The 16,950-nt window shown below is 37.2% G+C and overlaps 1 protein-coding gene across 2 annotated transcripts in view; it reads right to left on the minus strand.

The window, feature by feature from the left end:
- The window catches only part of arhgap24 (Rho GTPase activating protein 24), an 82,402-nt gene extending 67,303 nt beyond the window's left edge, over positions 1-15,099 (minus strand). Inside the window, exons 1-2 of one of the 2 annotated variants that reach the window (XM_038275017.1) lie at positions 14,675-15,099; positions 653-871 (exon numbers count right to left, since the gene is read on the minus strand). In XM_038275017.1, the coding sequence (XP_038130945.1) occupies positions 653-856 (204 nt within the window). In that variant the 5' untranslated portion in view covers positions 857-871; positions 14,675-15,099. Of the gene's footprint in view, positions 1-652; positions 872-10,594; positions 10,676-14,674 lie in introns of those variants that run through there. The other variant, XM_038275014.1, reaches the window with a different exon arrangement.
- Positions 15,100-16,950: the final 1,851 nt, after the last annotated feature.

Consider the following 16,950-nt stretch of genomic DNA (forward strand, 5'->3'; position numbering starts at 1 on the left):
AATAAAAGTAGCACGACTTTTATTTTATTTATTAGTAAAAAAAAAAAAGTATTTAGTAAATAGGCTACTCTGATCCACTTACTTCCCAACATAAAAACAAACATTTAATATTTTTTTAGCTACAAAATTTACAAAATCAAAAGTTACACTCTGTAGAATAGATTAAATTACAATATACTGTTTACTGTATTTAACCAATAACCATTAACTACAAAAAAGATGAGTGTGCCTCTCATTGGTGCAAATTTGTGTAAAACATGCTTGTTTTCATCAAGTGAAATTACTCACTATGAAAGAAGTAAACAGAAACTTGAATCAAGTCAGAGTAGAGATATGTCATTGTATATTATATTATTTACTCCGAAAAGTAATTTTTTCCCCACTAAAGTTACTAAAGTAAATGTAACTAAGCAAAGGTAACAAGTTACTAGCCACATGGCCACATGGGATGTTGTGCCATTGTCACATCCACCTGTCGCAATGGCATTTTACTAAAAATACATTAATTACATATGATCTTATCTTTTTCTTACAACATCTCAGTGCAGGATTATTCTACAGGGATAAAAGATATACATTTATTCATTAATTTAATATTTATACACGTCTTTACCAAATATACCACTAAGTTTGAGTTCACAAACAGCCTTACCAGGGGTTTGGTCTCCTCCTCATCTTTGTAATAGTAGAGAAGTTCCCCTCTCAGAACGAACCAACGGCTGTGCCAGGTCTTGACAAAACCTCCTTGCTTCCTGAGCCAACCACACCGGATCATGTTTGACCTCTGACCTTCAGTGCTGGACTGACCTGCAGTGCCCTGAGAACTGCTGTGTTGGAACAGACTCTGATCGTCCATTGCAGCAGCTCCAATCTGAAAAATAAAAAGATTTATTACACTTAAAGAAGCAGGAAAAAAAAGCATTTTTAATTTGCTTGTTGATGGTGAACCTTTGTGAAAGTCTTTTCTTATGTGTTTCCATTTTATGGCTTGACCAGAGCGTATTCAGTGTTGTGAGGAGAATAAGGTAGAAATGAAAAGATAGGAGCAGAAAAGCTAAGAACAGATCAAACCTCTCTTTAATCTTTTTTTCCATGTACTGCTATGAATACATTATCAAGCCTGCAAGGTGTGATCATTTAGGCGATTTGTTTATCTCCAAGGATCTTAGAAATCTTCAAGAAATCTATAAAACTTTAATTGAAAAACTATTTCTTAAAGTAATAAAGGAAAACTGATTTATGCATGATGGTACAACTAAAAAGCTCAGGTCAATCAATCATGACTCTTTCTTTATATCTCCACGTCTAAAAGGGATACTACTGGAAACACTGCAAAAAATGGAAATCTTAATAAGTCATTTTTTTCTTGAATTAAGTGTATTTTTCTTGAATTGAGGAGGTAAGTGAGACACTTTGCCGATGGAACAAGACAAATAAAATACTTTTTTTTTTACATTTATTTCAATTGCATATCATATAATTATCTTGTTTAAATAGTAAAAATGCTGATTCGATTAGAAGATACTCGTATTTACCTACTCAAATTAAGGGTAAATACTGTGAACTTGATTTAAGAAATTTTGACTTATTTCTATCTTGTTTTGCAGTGCAAAAGTTGAAATGTGCGCATTTTGTTCTTTTTATGTCATTTTGGTAAACCTAGGCAGTCTGCTTCCCAAACAAAAACTAAATCTTTCAGCTCTAAAAACTGAAAAAAAAAAATAAACTGAAAGAAAAACTGACTATAGCACAGCATTTAATTCTAACCTGGCATGTTACTTTTACATTTTCTCACATTGAATAGATGGAAATGTATAATTTCTGCTTCGTAAGTAAAAAAATGTTGCAAGATGAGTATATGGAGACAACTTTGGTTCTTGTCTTAACTGAAACACAATACATTAAAGTAATCTACTTGGAAACAGTTAAAGCTTTCACATGTCCACTCTTAAAATATGTTTGCAGTCCAATTCACAAACAGTATGGAGTTTTTAAACAGACCTTCTGCACATCTTGTTTTCATATCAACACACATTGGTCTGATTTAGTCCGTGACATGCTGATTTAGCCACCGTCAGCTCTGAGAATTGCCATGTTGTCAGTGGCAATCATTGTGCTTGGATTGGTGGACATCCAAGCAGCCCCCAGGTCCAGATGAGGACCAGATGCAGCTCAGCAATATTCCAGACAGTAGTGGATCAGCTGCAACAGGGCTGCTGTGTTGCTGTAATAACCCTCTGGGGTAATGGACAGAGTCATTGTACAGGGACTTGCAAAAGCATATAATTTTTTCAGGGGTTTTCACATTGCAACCACAAAGGGCCTAATCTTCAGAAAGTTTCACTGTTATAAAACAGGTATAGAGCAGATCTTCAGAGCAGGTGCAAGGTGATCCGCGTTCGCGATACCGCATACAGCTTGCAACTTTTTTTGTGTGTGTGTTTGCTTTCATCAATATGCAGATCAAATTCTAATGACCAAACCTTGCAATTTCATGGGTGAATGATATGCAAATGTCAACATTTACCATGTGTAAAAAGGTTATCAAATCAGAAACTAAATTGTGGCCACAGTTTTTGTTTTTTTATTACTACTGAAAATAAGGTCAAAACTGAAACGGAAAAATATCTGCGGTGATTGTTGCCACAAGAGAGGCATTGGTAAAATGCCAGAGGATTCAGATATTCTCTCTGTGCTTGTAAACATATTAGGACCATCAAGAATAATCGAATAATATTACTAAAGCAAATAACGTCTGCAAAGGGTGTCACAGGGTATTGCAGTGGAGCAGCAGACAGTCTTTATAAAACCACTCCATAGTAGTTTGTATGTCAAAAATGTTCTTCTGTTGGAAGTTAAGCCCATATCTCACTCTTAAGAATTTTGCAGCCTTTCACATGATTTTCTGTATTTAGCTCCATCCAGCTTCCCATCAGCCTTAACCACAAGCTTTGCAGGTGTAGAATGCAAAAATGACAACATATTTTCACACCTGAGTTGTGGGTCTCTCTCTGCATCTACTTAAATACTTTTTAAGTTGGACTTAAAGCTGGGTAGGATCTAACTTTAAAAGGTCCAAAAAAAAAAAAACTTTCTTGCTTGACTGTACCCAACATAAACGTGGTAGATTGATCTGTTTTCACCACCTTGATCCTGATATACAAAATTCCAGATAAAAAGATAAATAAATCACAGCATTTAGATGATTCATGTTTATATTTTTGGTGTAGATGAGATATAGGATTTAAAGAGTGGTCACCTTTCCATTACCTCCAGTTTTCTGCACAGGGCTTTATAACAGCACTGCTGGGACTGATCTCTGTTGTAGAATGAATTGAAACTATAAATAACTCCAGCCTCTCTTAGTGTAAATCATTTTGAGGTGGTCAAAAGTAGAAACATTAGCTAAAATTTATATCACACTGAGGTGCTGTCTATAGGTAATACATTCTCATAAATTTGGTGCAGACATCTTGGGAGGATGAAATACACCAACAATGGAATGAATGAGAAAATAAAGTTTATTTTTGGTTTTCATGATCAACAAGATAAAACAATTATTTGTGAGTTCAATATTTTAATACTGTTGCTGTAAACAAAGGAATCAGATGGGTTTCATGTGACAAATGAGATATTAGTTTCTAATAACAGCAGAAAAAAGCCTTACAAAGCATGAGGAACTCAAGGATGGCTAAAATAGACATTGTAAAATTGTGTGGAAAACGGGGTCATTAGGGTCATTGTTGGCCTGGGTGACCAGGGGAGATGTTTTGGTCAGCCAGGCCAACAATGACCCTAATGACTCCCTTTTCAGAGGTATAGGCCATTATCGGGTATTGCAGGCCAACAACGATCTCAATGACCCCCCCCCCTTACTGAGGGGTAGACCTGTTCTTTTGGTTCAATTTGGATGTTTTCTAAGCCATAACAAGGCTTTGCTGGGCTATTCTATAAAGCTTGGAACTCAAGGCTTATCCAGACATTTTGAATTGAAAAAGCTTCCTGCATGGGGAGCGAAATGTCTTCAAACATGGAAAAAAAAATCCAGTGGTTTGTTTTTTAACTTTTTTTTTTTAGAATAACTATGACCTGGATGACTGAGGATCTTCACCAGAAGAATTTAAAATCCTCCTTCTCCCATATTAAGCATTAAATGGCCAAGCGCCATCAGAGATATGATTGTTTCTTATGTTCCAAACAGAGCACTTCACTCTCAATCTGCAGGTTTAGCAGTGGTTCCCAGAATTTCTACAAAAAAATTATTTTAAGTCTTGGACAATAACCTTCACATTTTTAGTATATGTGAAATGTTGGCTCAAAAAGTTAGCTGGTCAATAACTCACATTAGCTTTTATATAAGCTATTCTTTCTTATAAAGCCCTCTCTACTGAGCATTCTAAAGATGCCAGGTGTAGCTTTGAGCATTTTTATGAAGCAACTGCGAAAAATAAAACTGCCTAACTGTTGTGTCCACTCAGCACATTGTATTCTGGGTCCCTATGTAACACCTGTGTCTAACTTAAATGTTGGTAAAGCAGAAATAGGATACCTGCAAAAGGAAATCTGTATAAAATGGCTCTTCTCCTGTTGTTATAAATACAGTTTCTCTCAGTGCCTTTTGTGTATTCCTCATATCACTTTTTAAATTTGCACAACGGTTAAGGCAGTTTTCAAAATAATTTGTTCTAGTTAATGACCTGCAAAAGCATGTCAATTGCTCAAAGCGAATAGTTAATTCCTCAGAAGTACTCATGTCAGTTATGAACAGGATAGTCAAAAGGATTTGTTATGTTTTTATTATGACTGTTTACTCAAAATAATTTCCAAAGCAAATACATTTGAACTTGGTGACACTGCCTGTAAAATGCTAAAGTGAGCACTATATGGTATTGCACATAAAAAAAAAATAATGTGGAAAATGTTAATGAATAGGACTGTATCAGAATGAAAGGGATAGATTGTAGCATTGTAACTCTTTAACTCATGTTCTTATAAAATTGTCTGGTCTTTTCAGGGCTTTACAGTAAGATAATTTGCAAGTCCCAACAATTCCCCAACATCTGCAAACATAAATGCAAATGAAATACAAATAAATGCAAATATCAAGCAGACTAATAAGTTAAATCCTACCATCACCCCGACCATGCATGCACCTCCAGTACAGCCTATATCATCAACAAATGTCATACAACTTCAGAAGGAGTAAAATAGGTAAAAAAAATCTCTGTCCTTCATTCAAAAGGAGAAAAGTTATTCCAAAAGCTAAAGCCATGGTTGCCAAGTTTTATGTTGGGATCCCACTAGGATTTCAATCAACAGGTACGTGGTCTTGTAATTCTACTCAGAAATTATACAGTAACTGAAATAAGGAAGGTAGATCATATTTATCCAATATATGTACTGTAAGCAGAGGTGAAAGAAAGTAAAGCAATACATTTTGGGTGAAGTCATTTCTTGTTTGTCTTTGGAGACATCCTCCATACTTCTTAACCCAGCTTGGTATTTATTATGAGTGAACACTTGCAAACACACCAATAGATCCCATCTTTGACTAGTTCTTTCCTCCATAGCTACTTTATTAAGAAGCGTCCTGTGACATCTTGAGTAGAAGCATGCTCCAGGATGTTCTCACAGCACGCCTCTGAACTTTCACAATTCCGAGAAGTCTGTGGGAAGAGCCACTCTGACCCTCTCTGTAAACAACAACAGCTCAGTATACAGCAGAGACTGGCGCGTCCATAAACACTGAGCACCCGGGAGAACAGCACAAAGATAGCTGCAAATCAGACCTCTGGGGTTTTGCGGCATGTAATTTCTTACAAGGGTGCACCATAGTTAGTGGCTCTGCGGTAGTCATATTAAAATTGGATACAGTCTAAATCTTCAAATACAAGTGAAAAGAATGGAGAAATTATTCTTTGAAAGCGTCATACCTTTCAAGTCATCTTTTGTTTATACTTGTGTGCAGTTGGATTAGGACCAAATCCCCATCTAATTCAGTCCATTAGCAGTTCCTGCTCACTCAGTCTGTCAGAGATGCCTGGGTGCTGATTTAAAAATAACTTTCACTCAATGAAATCATAAATCATAAACAGCCTGATAAAAGTTATGTAATTATGACAGCTGCACTTTGAAGTAATGGAAAAAAAGATCATATATATTCATCTCCTACTTATGAAAGCAATAGCAGCCAGTATTACATTACCACTGTCATACCACCAGATGTTAGCTGCATTATGGAATATGGAAATGAGGAGAACTTTTATTAGTCATTCAACAGGACCAAGCACAAAGGCAGCATCTAGACACTGGCAGTTTTCAGTAATTACACAGTCTATTTGTTCCCTATGTGGGAAAGTCCTTTGGCCTGGAGCACACAAAAGCCTGCTGTTTGACACATCTTTATTTGAATTGTGTGACTCTGAGGGAAAGTAGATTGAGGCCTCTCTTCACAGTGTAGCCCATCCTTTGGGAAATTAAACTTGTTCGAGCATTTTTGTTTTAGACTAAAGATCGTTTTCCAATCTTTTGGCCAAAGCTGGGAATTTTTTTGAGACCACAGGAAGTGGCGACCCACAACAGCAACACAATGCACAGCTGAGAGAAAACTACACTGCGGGTTTTGCAGCAATGTTTACTAAAACAGTATAACTTAATGACTGATGATCGATTTTGACTGAAGTCTTATATTCTTGCTCTGATATTCTCCTAGAAATAAAACATTGACAAGAGGTAACAGAGCTGGCTTCCAATTCACATACTGGATATATACAGCAGCATCATAGCAGGTCTATGCTCTCTTTGTTGTTGAAACTTGGGGCCAGCGTTTTTTTTATACTACTTTGTTTACAGTTTTGTAGGAGGTTCACAATTCCTTCAAAAATATAATTACACACATTTAAACATTTACCAGAAAATGCTTTTACTTCTGCAGGATCAGGCTTTGCTATGACATAGAGACACACTTAATGTTCTGTTGTGACTATGTCTGACCATCCTTTATTTATGCTGCAAGTTAACTGCTAGTTAACTGCTAGTTAAGCTGATTATTACCTACAACAGGAGGCGTATAAGAGCCTAATGCTCTGTCAGACTGTAATACGTCACTGCTAATGCACACTAAAGATGTAAAATCACCTCCAAGAATATGTCAGCTATACTACTTAGAGATTGGAGTTTAATACATTAGACAATCTCTAAAGTCCAGGGGCTGAAGTACAAAAAGTGTGTTAGCACATGACACGTGGGGCACAATATTTAAAGAACAACTTGACATGTAAAAGAGGGAATATTTCATGAAAGTGTGAATTTATGCAAAGTTTCAACCTTCCATAAAAATGTGCTGCAGCAACACTTTTTAATCAAAATATAACAGATTATAAAGCACCTAAGCTCAGACTGAAGTATACCTCCTTTCAGTTTCATTTAACTCATCATCAAAACTTTTTTTTCCACACAGGTTTGAGTAAACCTTAAGTATTAAATGAAATCACATATAGTCTCATACAATGAAGTAAAACGCCTAAAGAAATAACAGAAACAGCTTTGCTTTCATATACCCTGGAAATATTCACTTATTTGGTTATGTTAATATGCATCAGTCTGCAGTATGAACCAGGAAGCATAAATGTATTCTCACAGAGGCACTTTAATACCAACCAGAAAAAAAAACAACAACAGACAAACGGAGCAGCAAATTACTTCCGAACAAGTCAGGTTTGATGAATCATAAGGTAGACAAAGTATAGATAATCATGTGCCTATAAACAGCCCCATAAAGGCCTGCGTACCTGTCAAAGGATTGCAGCTTTGGCACTGCTGGAGGACATCAGCAATAAACGAATGGAGAGAAATATGTATTTAAAGATCCTACTGACCTGTTGGAACATCATGATGTATGGCTTATTTTCTGGTTTAGACTGACCAGCTTTACAGATGGACACCAGGAGGTTGGCAAAGTCTTTGAAAAAGTTTCTCTGTTAGGGCCTGTCAACACTGTTACCATGGTATTTTGCACTCATGGTGGGGCTTTTTTTTTTTTTTTTTTTTTTTTTTTTTTTTTTGCGGCACTAGTAGCTCGTTTTTTTTGAAAGTAGGCTGACAGGAAAGGGGGTATGAAGAGGGGGAGAGACATGCGGTAAGGACCACAGGTCGGATTTGAATCCGGGTCAGCCACATTGAGGACTAAGGCCTCCGTACATGGGTTGTGCACGCTAACCGATGCACCACCTGCACGCCCATGGTGGGGATTATTATCATTATTTGCATATGTATTTAGGGGCGGGACGGGCTCAAAAAAATCCATCTGCAGCTGCAGTCATTTCAATGCAAATCAGAATGCATTAAGGTAAAATACGTTTAAATTTGCGATAACACATGTAAGCACGTGTGCTGCAATTTTTTAAAATTTTCCCTTGCAGTATGACAGCTGTGCACTCATGAAGGCCCATGGTGATTTAGCAAAACCCTTAAAGCGTTCACCCTGGAGTCATGTTATGTCAATGATCATTGTTGCAATCTAAACATCTGCCACCAAGAGTCAAAGTTATGAATAGAATTGTTTGGCAACTTCAAAAGAGTGTCGGGGTTTGATTTTGTGAACCAATGTGTGGGCAACCAACAGAACAGCATGATAAGGATGTTTGTGATTCATAAACAAAGGAACTTATGGGGGGTAGATAGCATGGAGCAGGCAGGCAAACAATGAAGACCTAGCTGAAGAGCTGGCTGTAATGCTGGACAACAATGCAGAAGATCAACCAGGACAAAGAGAGGAGAGAGGAATGACAACTTATGTGGACGAGAACACAGGTGCAAGTAATTAGGGAAAAAGGTGAACTGATTCAGTGAAGGATAAAATGCTTCTGTCATCAAAAGCTGAAATTAATCGGAAAATATACCACTGTTGCAGAGGCGTCCTTTGCTTTCTCAAGACTCACAAAAAAGTAAAACAAAATAAAACTTTTGGAACTGTAAACATTTTTTAACACAAATTAATACCAGAACTCATGACCCAAACTAAGTGTGCAAACATTTCTACAAAATGTATCGATAACACAAATAGCAGCAAAAACGATGTATTTGTCTAGTTATAAGTGATGTTTTTTTATATCTTTAAACACTAAAATATAAATATGTTTTACTGCTATTACTTTTATTGTTCAGTTACATTTCTGCTAAGCATCTTAAGACCCGATATTTATTGATCTACAACTTAAAAATGCAGTCCCAGGCCCAGTTTTGGGAATCAGTGCATTGGAGTTTTTTTGGAAAAGAGAAAAGACGGAGCAAGATGCATCCTCTAAAAAAACTTTTAACATGGTCCCTCACTACAACAAGCTAATGTAGACAAAAGCAGGCATTAAAAGGGAAAATCATGCTTCAAAAACAAACAAAAAAAACCCAACAACAGTATGATGCAGAGTTGACATCTTTATATTTCTTTTCCTCACTGCCCAAGAGCAGGTGGTTTCAAAACCAGCATTGTTAGTTAACTTAGAGCTCCAAAAGACCAAGAAAAAGGAGTCATGCATCAAAGAAAAGTTTAAGTCTTCATGCTTTCGGTTCAGCTGTGTTTATTACATAAAGTACGAACAATTATTATCCAATGACAAAATGTTTTTTGCCCTGTTTGGGTATCTGATGTACAGTATTTGCAGACTTTGACTTTCTGAATCTTTCATTTTGATTTGCAGACAAAACATAACCAAAAAAAGGCAGTAATCCCACTTTCAAACTTAATTTATCATATGTTGTATGCTTTCTGCGATTGTGCCTCTTTATTGATAGCACCCTCACACTAAATGTGATTACTTATGCTTCTGCCATACACTTCTAAAAGCTGACTGAGGAACATTGTTCACTTCCTGTTTTTAAGGAGCGTGATTGCAGAGAAGAAGGGAACAGACCACCAATCATTTTGCAGCCGTGAAGAGGAAGAAGTATTGCAAGAACTGGATGAATTAGCAACTAGCAGAGAGCAGTAGATTTTTTACAGGATGTAAACGTTTCAGTTGTTAGTCATATTATGATGACAGTTAAATTATCAGTTTTACACTGTAGCGTGGGACATAACACTTCTTATTTGTTACAAATTATCTGTGCTAAATGAGATTAAAATTTCTGGCACCTTAAAACTAGCAACATGTGGTGGTGTTATACCGGCTCAGCTGCACTGGAGCTTTGAGAACCAAACTCAGGTCCTGATTAATAATCTATCAGAATTAAGCAGATCTAAAGATTACCGTCAGAACATCAATTAGTAATCTTTAGCACACTGCCTTAGTATTTTGAATCATACCAATCAAAGTACAAACCCAACAACTAAACAATTAAGTGTGTTCAATAGTTAAAAAAACCAGATTAATCATTCTTCCTTGTATATTATATTAAAATATCACCTTCTTTTACAGGCAATGGATAAAATGGCAAGATTATGAGATGATATGAAAAACACAAGTGGAGAAACATAATCTTTACATTGTCAGTCAGTGCGCTCAGTCCTCTAAATATCCCCAAGTGGCTTCCTCTTTTAGAGCCAGCAAAAATACAGCCCCTGTGACCCACATGTGTCAAAGACAAATATAAACCTTGCCTGCCAAAGCTGCAGTACTTCAAGCTCAGCCCGTCGCTGGTAGTCTCTTGCCATTAAAGACACAAAGGTGAAAGGAGAGCAGGTTTCTTGCTGCGCTGTTGCTGCGCTAATCATCACAGAGGATGTGAAAGAGGAAGGGCTTTCAGGGCGTCCTCAGATGGAAATGATTTTTACATATGAAAACAAACAGTGGTCCATTGCTTACACAAATTAAGCTTATCATTATTTATTTCTGGGTGAGGTAGCACTGAGGTCTGGATAAGAGGATGCTGCATTACAGGGGTGAGGATGTAGTTCATGAGCAGTCACTACCCACACAGCTCTCTGTAAGTCAATAAAGCAGATGGAGGGATAGAAGTAGGGGAGATGAAAGGCAATGAGGTTTAATATCACAGGCATAAAGGCTTCATCTCAACAGTGAATAGTGCTCCCAGTGAGTTCAATGATGAGTCACTGTCTATTATGTCTATGCCATGTGTTAGCTCTAAAGTGATACACTATCTCCACCCGGAGCAGCCTATGGTATTTTCTTTCCTGCCATGTGTCAGTGCATGTCTGGTGACTGAGCACTATCCTTGTAGCTTTGACTTTGACCGGCTGACTCATTCTATGTATCTCTGACAATATTACAGCTACTGCTGATGTGTCCGTCTTTTGAATTGTGAATCCTTTAAAATTTCCAGAAGAACTATGCTCTGGGAAAAAAGTCTAAGATGTGAAACTCACATTAAGGTTGACCACGCATTGTCTAGCAGTGCTGATTTGCCAGACTGCAACAAACATAAATCGTTTGGTTTTTAAGACACCTGCACCTGCACAGTAACCCTTGGTATAAAGCCTTCACTGAAAAAACATTATAATCCAAGCACCACTGCTATGGTGGTTGACTCTTTTAAGTGGTTTGATGAATGTTTTTGATCAATGCATTTTCAAGTAGATGACTCCAGACATAAGTTTAGTTGGAAATCTATAGCAAGCTGTAAAGATTAACAGACACTTCCTGACCTGGAGGTATTCTGGAAAAAAGAATGGAAAAAAAGTCTAGAACCTGGAGATGTGTCCCTGCAGGCTTACTGCTATAATTTCTGATAAAATGGTTTCACAAAATATTCACCAAGCGAGGATGAATACAAGTACATTCATAATGTTAAACATTTACAAAAAAAGTTTTCATTTTCCTTTACCATTTTTTTTTTCATTTTATTTCAGTCTTTCATTAAAAAAAACATTAAAATATATTGAAATCTGTGTTTATAATATGTCAAAATGTGAACCATTCATGCAAAACTGCATACACAGGTTGAACACAGATGTGGGTGAAGCAAAGCAAACATTGCAGAAACACAGATGTGCAGTTGAATTGGACAGTTCCTGTGTTTTTAACTCTTATTTTTACTTTGCAAGCCAAGGAAATCAATAACAGCACATGGGGGGGAAGTATCAAGGTTAAAGATGTAGCTCTGCATCTCTGCCTTAACTGGCATTTGGTAATCTGTAAAATATGTGAAAATCAGAGTAATGTTTATTTGAGCTCCTGTGCATAATGTCTATAAGGTTTTAACCTACAGCTTTTTTTTTTTTTAGAAATAATCTCAAAGAAACCAGTTTACTGTGCGGTTTTTAAGAGGTCTTTATTTACTCGTTTAAATAATGTTCACTACTGTCCCCCTCTATTCATCCTGTTTGTCTGCTATGCACTGAAAAACTCTCTTTTTGCTGTAAACTATGCTTTCCTTAAGTTTTTTTGGCTTTGTGTTGTTACTGCATTTAGATTCTTTTTGCTTTAGCTACATTATTAATGTGTTTCCATCAGCTGTGTGACTCCACACCCTGCTGTTTATGGTGCTACTTAATTACTCAGGGTATTTTTTGTCTCTCTCAGATTTAGCCTTTACGTGTCTGTCCACTGCCACCCCTGGAGATCTACCCGCAGAGGTTCACAGGGTACAGCACATGAGATTTGCTTTGCTATGCGGAGAGGGGAATACATTTCAAACAGAGAGCAGAACAAGATTTAATGACACTTATACATTTTATATCTATATATATATTAGTCCAGTCTAGTCAGTACTGAAGAGAGAAGAAGGGAATCAGAATTTTGAGGAAAATGCTGAAGAGACAGTCTAGAAGTCAGAAACAAAGATAGTTACAAGGACCACCATGCACCAAGAACTATCCTTGACAAACTTTATCACCAACCCTATTTTTATGTATTTTATTAGGATTTTGTATGATAGATCAACCCGTACTAGTGCATCTTTATGAAGAGGAAAAAAAGTTTCAAAGAAAATCCTCAAAAATTGCATCAGTTTTTCCATAATAAAGAAAATCTACCTTGCAGTGTGATGTCCCAAGTGCTGCGTTTCACTATGGCAAATGTGTTTAAAGAGATGCTGTGTAATTTTTTATACACATAAAACATTTTGCATGTGGGACAGAAAGTTAAATGACAGAGCAGAGTATCCCCTCTCCTGTGTCATTTTCTTTTCACCAGATTTCTTCAAGTCACTCTTCCATAAAGCCCACTCTAGTAGAGTTTATCCTTATTGCTCTCCTTGCCCAGTCGGTCATTGTAGGGTACCATTCTTGTACTGTTGGGGATGTTATTTTATAACCAAACCCTAGAGCAAACTTTTTTCTCTGACATGTCTGCAGCTCACCTTAATGAAGCTCCTCACCCACATAAATCTATTTATAAGATAAAGTCGGACTCAGATTTGACTCTGTTTAACTGTCAGTTTCCCTATTATTAATTTTTTGATATACATTTGATTTAATTGCATCAGATTAAAAGGTCACAATAAATATCTGCAGAGCACTTTCCAGATGCTTTTTTGCTAAATAATTTGAAGACCATTATTTCTTTTAAAGTCGCATAATTTCAGCCCAATAAACTCTGAATGAAAATCAAGGAAGTTTTTCTGTTTGATGTAACAAAATGTTAAATAGTTCAAGGCAAATGCTCTATACAGAAAACACATGTGAAAAGTGTAACAGATATTACCTGACCTCTGAAACTTTGGCACCTGTGAGTTCAATTTGTCCTATTGTGGGACCTATTCCTGTTGAATAATTGAGATGATCTTTACTTATTTATTCCAACATACAGGTTAGAAAAAATCTGTCCTCTGCCTTTCCCTCCTAAATACACACCCTCTTAATAAGCAGATATCATAAAGTTGGATGGGGAGCAGTAGAGCACAGCAGCTGACACAGGGAACCTGATCCCTGTGGCTTTCCAGCAGCACAGCCTGTGCGATGCAGACATTCTTGGTGCAGGAGGGTCATCATCCCTCCTTTTACCTCAGCTCATGCCCTTTTTGCTTTCACATCTTCTTTTTCCATTAACCCACCAGGCAGCCAGGGGACAGAGGCTCAATAGATGTATTCTCCCTCCTCCTATCAATTTTATCAGTTCAACCTGTCCATAGCATCTAATCTCTGCCGGCATTCTTCATTTTCCACATTTTAGAATACTCTAATCCAGTCTGTCAGCAGTTATAATCAGTGAGACCCTGGCACTTGGCACACAACCAACCCATTAAATCAGAAATAATAGAGTTTTAGGATATTTAACTAGCCCAAAGCCATTGGGTCACCATTTAGCAAGGCTCTAATAGGGATCTTAAATCTTTGGGTAAAACACCAGAACTATAGAGAAGTGTGTTAGAAAACAGTGTAAATCTAAAAAGCTCTGATCTAACAAAGCCACAGGTGTTGGATATATAACCAACTTTATTTTTAATTTGTCATTGATTTAAACAGTAAAAATGTCTTCATAATTGAGCTTTCAAATAAATAATGCAGCTGTTTCCAGTTGTTTTTGGTATTAGTCATATGCTAACAAGGGAAACAAATATACTGTTTATAAGTTGATGAACAAGACACTCCATGACTGTTGCTTATACACAGTCATGCTACAAAAAAATGAATTTTTATATGAAGGTTTTTTTTATGTTGTCCCGGAGCCTAATTTCTACATGATCAGTCATATATAAATGTAGCTTGATATCTGTTGATAACATTGTTTCAAAAGAATAAAATTCAACCCAAAATCAGACTGAACAGAGGCAGACCCACCTTCTACACAGACAGCCTTGTTGAATCCTTCAGCTCTATTGACTGGTGATGCACAGCTTAAGGCTCCGTTACACTGACAGGTAATCAATCAACACCAGAAATCCAAGTCTGAGACGAGCTCAAGTAGGAGTCCTTCTCAGCTGCTCCCGATGCCGCCGTTTCTCCCCTCCTGGATCCACTCTGACTGACTGAATTAGCTGAGGCTCAGACGAACAGTCAAAAACTTTTCCCCTCACTGCTTATACCATCTGCATTCTAAGAAAGGTCTCTCTTGTGCTCAAGATGACTGTCGCTTGGTCAGCCCTGCTGACACACACATGGAGGGGGGCACTGTTGTAGCTGAAGTCCACCCAGAAACATGCACCCTCACAAAAACACAAGCACACACACACTGCCAGTACTGCAATATGCAGACCTACTCCTCTAGTCATACTGGTGAGGCTCAGACTGTGTGTAGTGGTTACAGAGAGGAGGAGGAGGAGAGGGAGGGGAAAGGGTGCATGAGTATGTTTGAGGAAGTCTTAGTATGAGAGCTGTGCTCCAGAACAGCTTTGACCGCATCTGATTTTCTCCTTTATTTCATAATAAACAAAGGAAAAAAGTCAGCGTTTGAACTTTTATATGGTCTTCCACGTTTTGAACATCTGTATCAACAGCCAAGAATGTTCTTTTCCTATGACTCATGAAAGGAATAAAAAAGGTAAAATTTCCATACTTTGTCTGTGACTAATCCTGAACAGAGAGAGAGAAAGAGAGAGAGAGGGCAGAAAGAGAGAGAGAGAGAGAGAGAGAGATAACACACAGTCCTAAGGTGTCGTTAAAAAGATGACAGAAACTAATGGCTGTGTAAATGCAGCTCAACAAACATTTATTTAGTCTCTGTCCTCACTTTGGGGAAAAACCAGCTGTATACACACCACAGAAACTGCAGTTTTGTTTATTTGGGATGGCTCTAAATGTTTTTTTTTCTACAGGTATGCAATGGTTCTTTCTTAAGAACATTACTACTAAAGAGGAGCATCATTTCTTCTGCAACGAAAACATTTATTTAGAATCTAAAGTTGAAATCAGAAATTTACATACAAGTATAGCTACATAACTAAAAAAAAAATCATGCTAAACTTCCCGCATTAAGTGAGTAATGATTAACAAAATGGTTTATATTTGCTGAAAACCAGAATAATGGTAGCATTTCATTTCTCTATTTTATATTAAGTGTGCTTGTTACAAAATACCTTTTAAGCTCTATTACTGGGACAAAACATATTTGGAATACTGACACAATCTTCTCTCAATGTGTGCTAGAATTTTGCCGCAAGCTTCTTCCACTAGGTAATCTTTGTAGACTCACACACTTCTTCGGGGTTTTGAAAACACACTTTCCATGAACTTGAGATCAAGCCTTTTGTGATGGCCACTTTCTGACAAATGTTGTTGTGCACTCAAAGTAAGAGTAAAGTTGGAAGACTGCAGATGTTTTATCACCATTGCCAGATCTATAGAGAATGTGGCCTGCCCGGGTTGGTATGGTGCCCCATTTATGATAAAATGTATATATTTTGTGTCTGCTTCATGAGGCCCAATTTTCTGTCTTTGCAAAGTTCAAGCTCATCTTGTTTTAGAGTACTGGCTTTCATCTTACAAGGTTACTTTGCAGTTTGCAAGTGCAGGACTTGTTATATAGTGGATATAGTGGACACTCACCAGCTTTATTTACTATTTTCACAATTTTTTTCCTTTTTTTGGCTGAATATGCACAGCTCACAACTAAGCTGTTTGAACAGATGAGCAAGACACCTTCAGGTCTCCAGAAATTGTACCAAAAGATTTATCTGACTTGTGATGTCCCTGTTGTCACTCATGAAGGTAATTGTCTTCCCCTTGATGCCTATTGCAGCAAATATGCAGCACACCATTTGTATTAAGCAATCAGCCAAAATAATGGCCCAATCCCAAACCAGCCCCTAAACGATAGACCTAAGCACTAACCTTCTGTCCTGCGGAGGGTCCGCCACATTAAGGGCTATCCAAAACCACATGGTAGGTAGGGCCAGTGGACCGTTCAGCCCTTAAATAGCGAGTCTGCATAAGTGCACCTTGCTGGAATTTGGCTGCAGGTGAAACGGTTTGCTGTATCTTCATCACAGTGACAGAAAATCACAAGATAATATATGAAAAAAATTTATTAATTCCAAAAGGTAAGGTCCTCTTTGAAATAGTTTTTGTCTGACAGTATAAATTTGTGTTAAAATAGGGGCAAATTTTATGTCACCCTG

Source organism: Cyprinodon tularosa, unplaced genomic scaffold (assembly GCF_016077235.1).
Source record: "Cyprinodon tularosa strain WSP-4 unplaced genomic scaffold, ASM1607723v1 ctg94, whole genome shotgun sequence".
NCBI classification, from domain to species: Eukaryota; Metazoa; Chordata; class Actinopteri; order Cyprinodontiformes; family Cyprinodontidae; genus Cyprinodon; species Cyprinodon tularosa.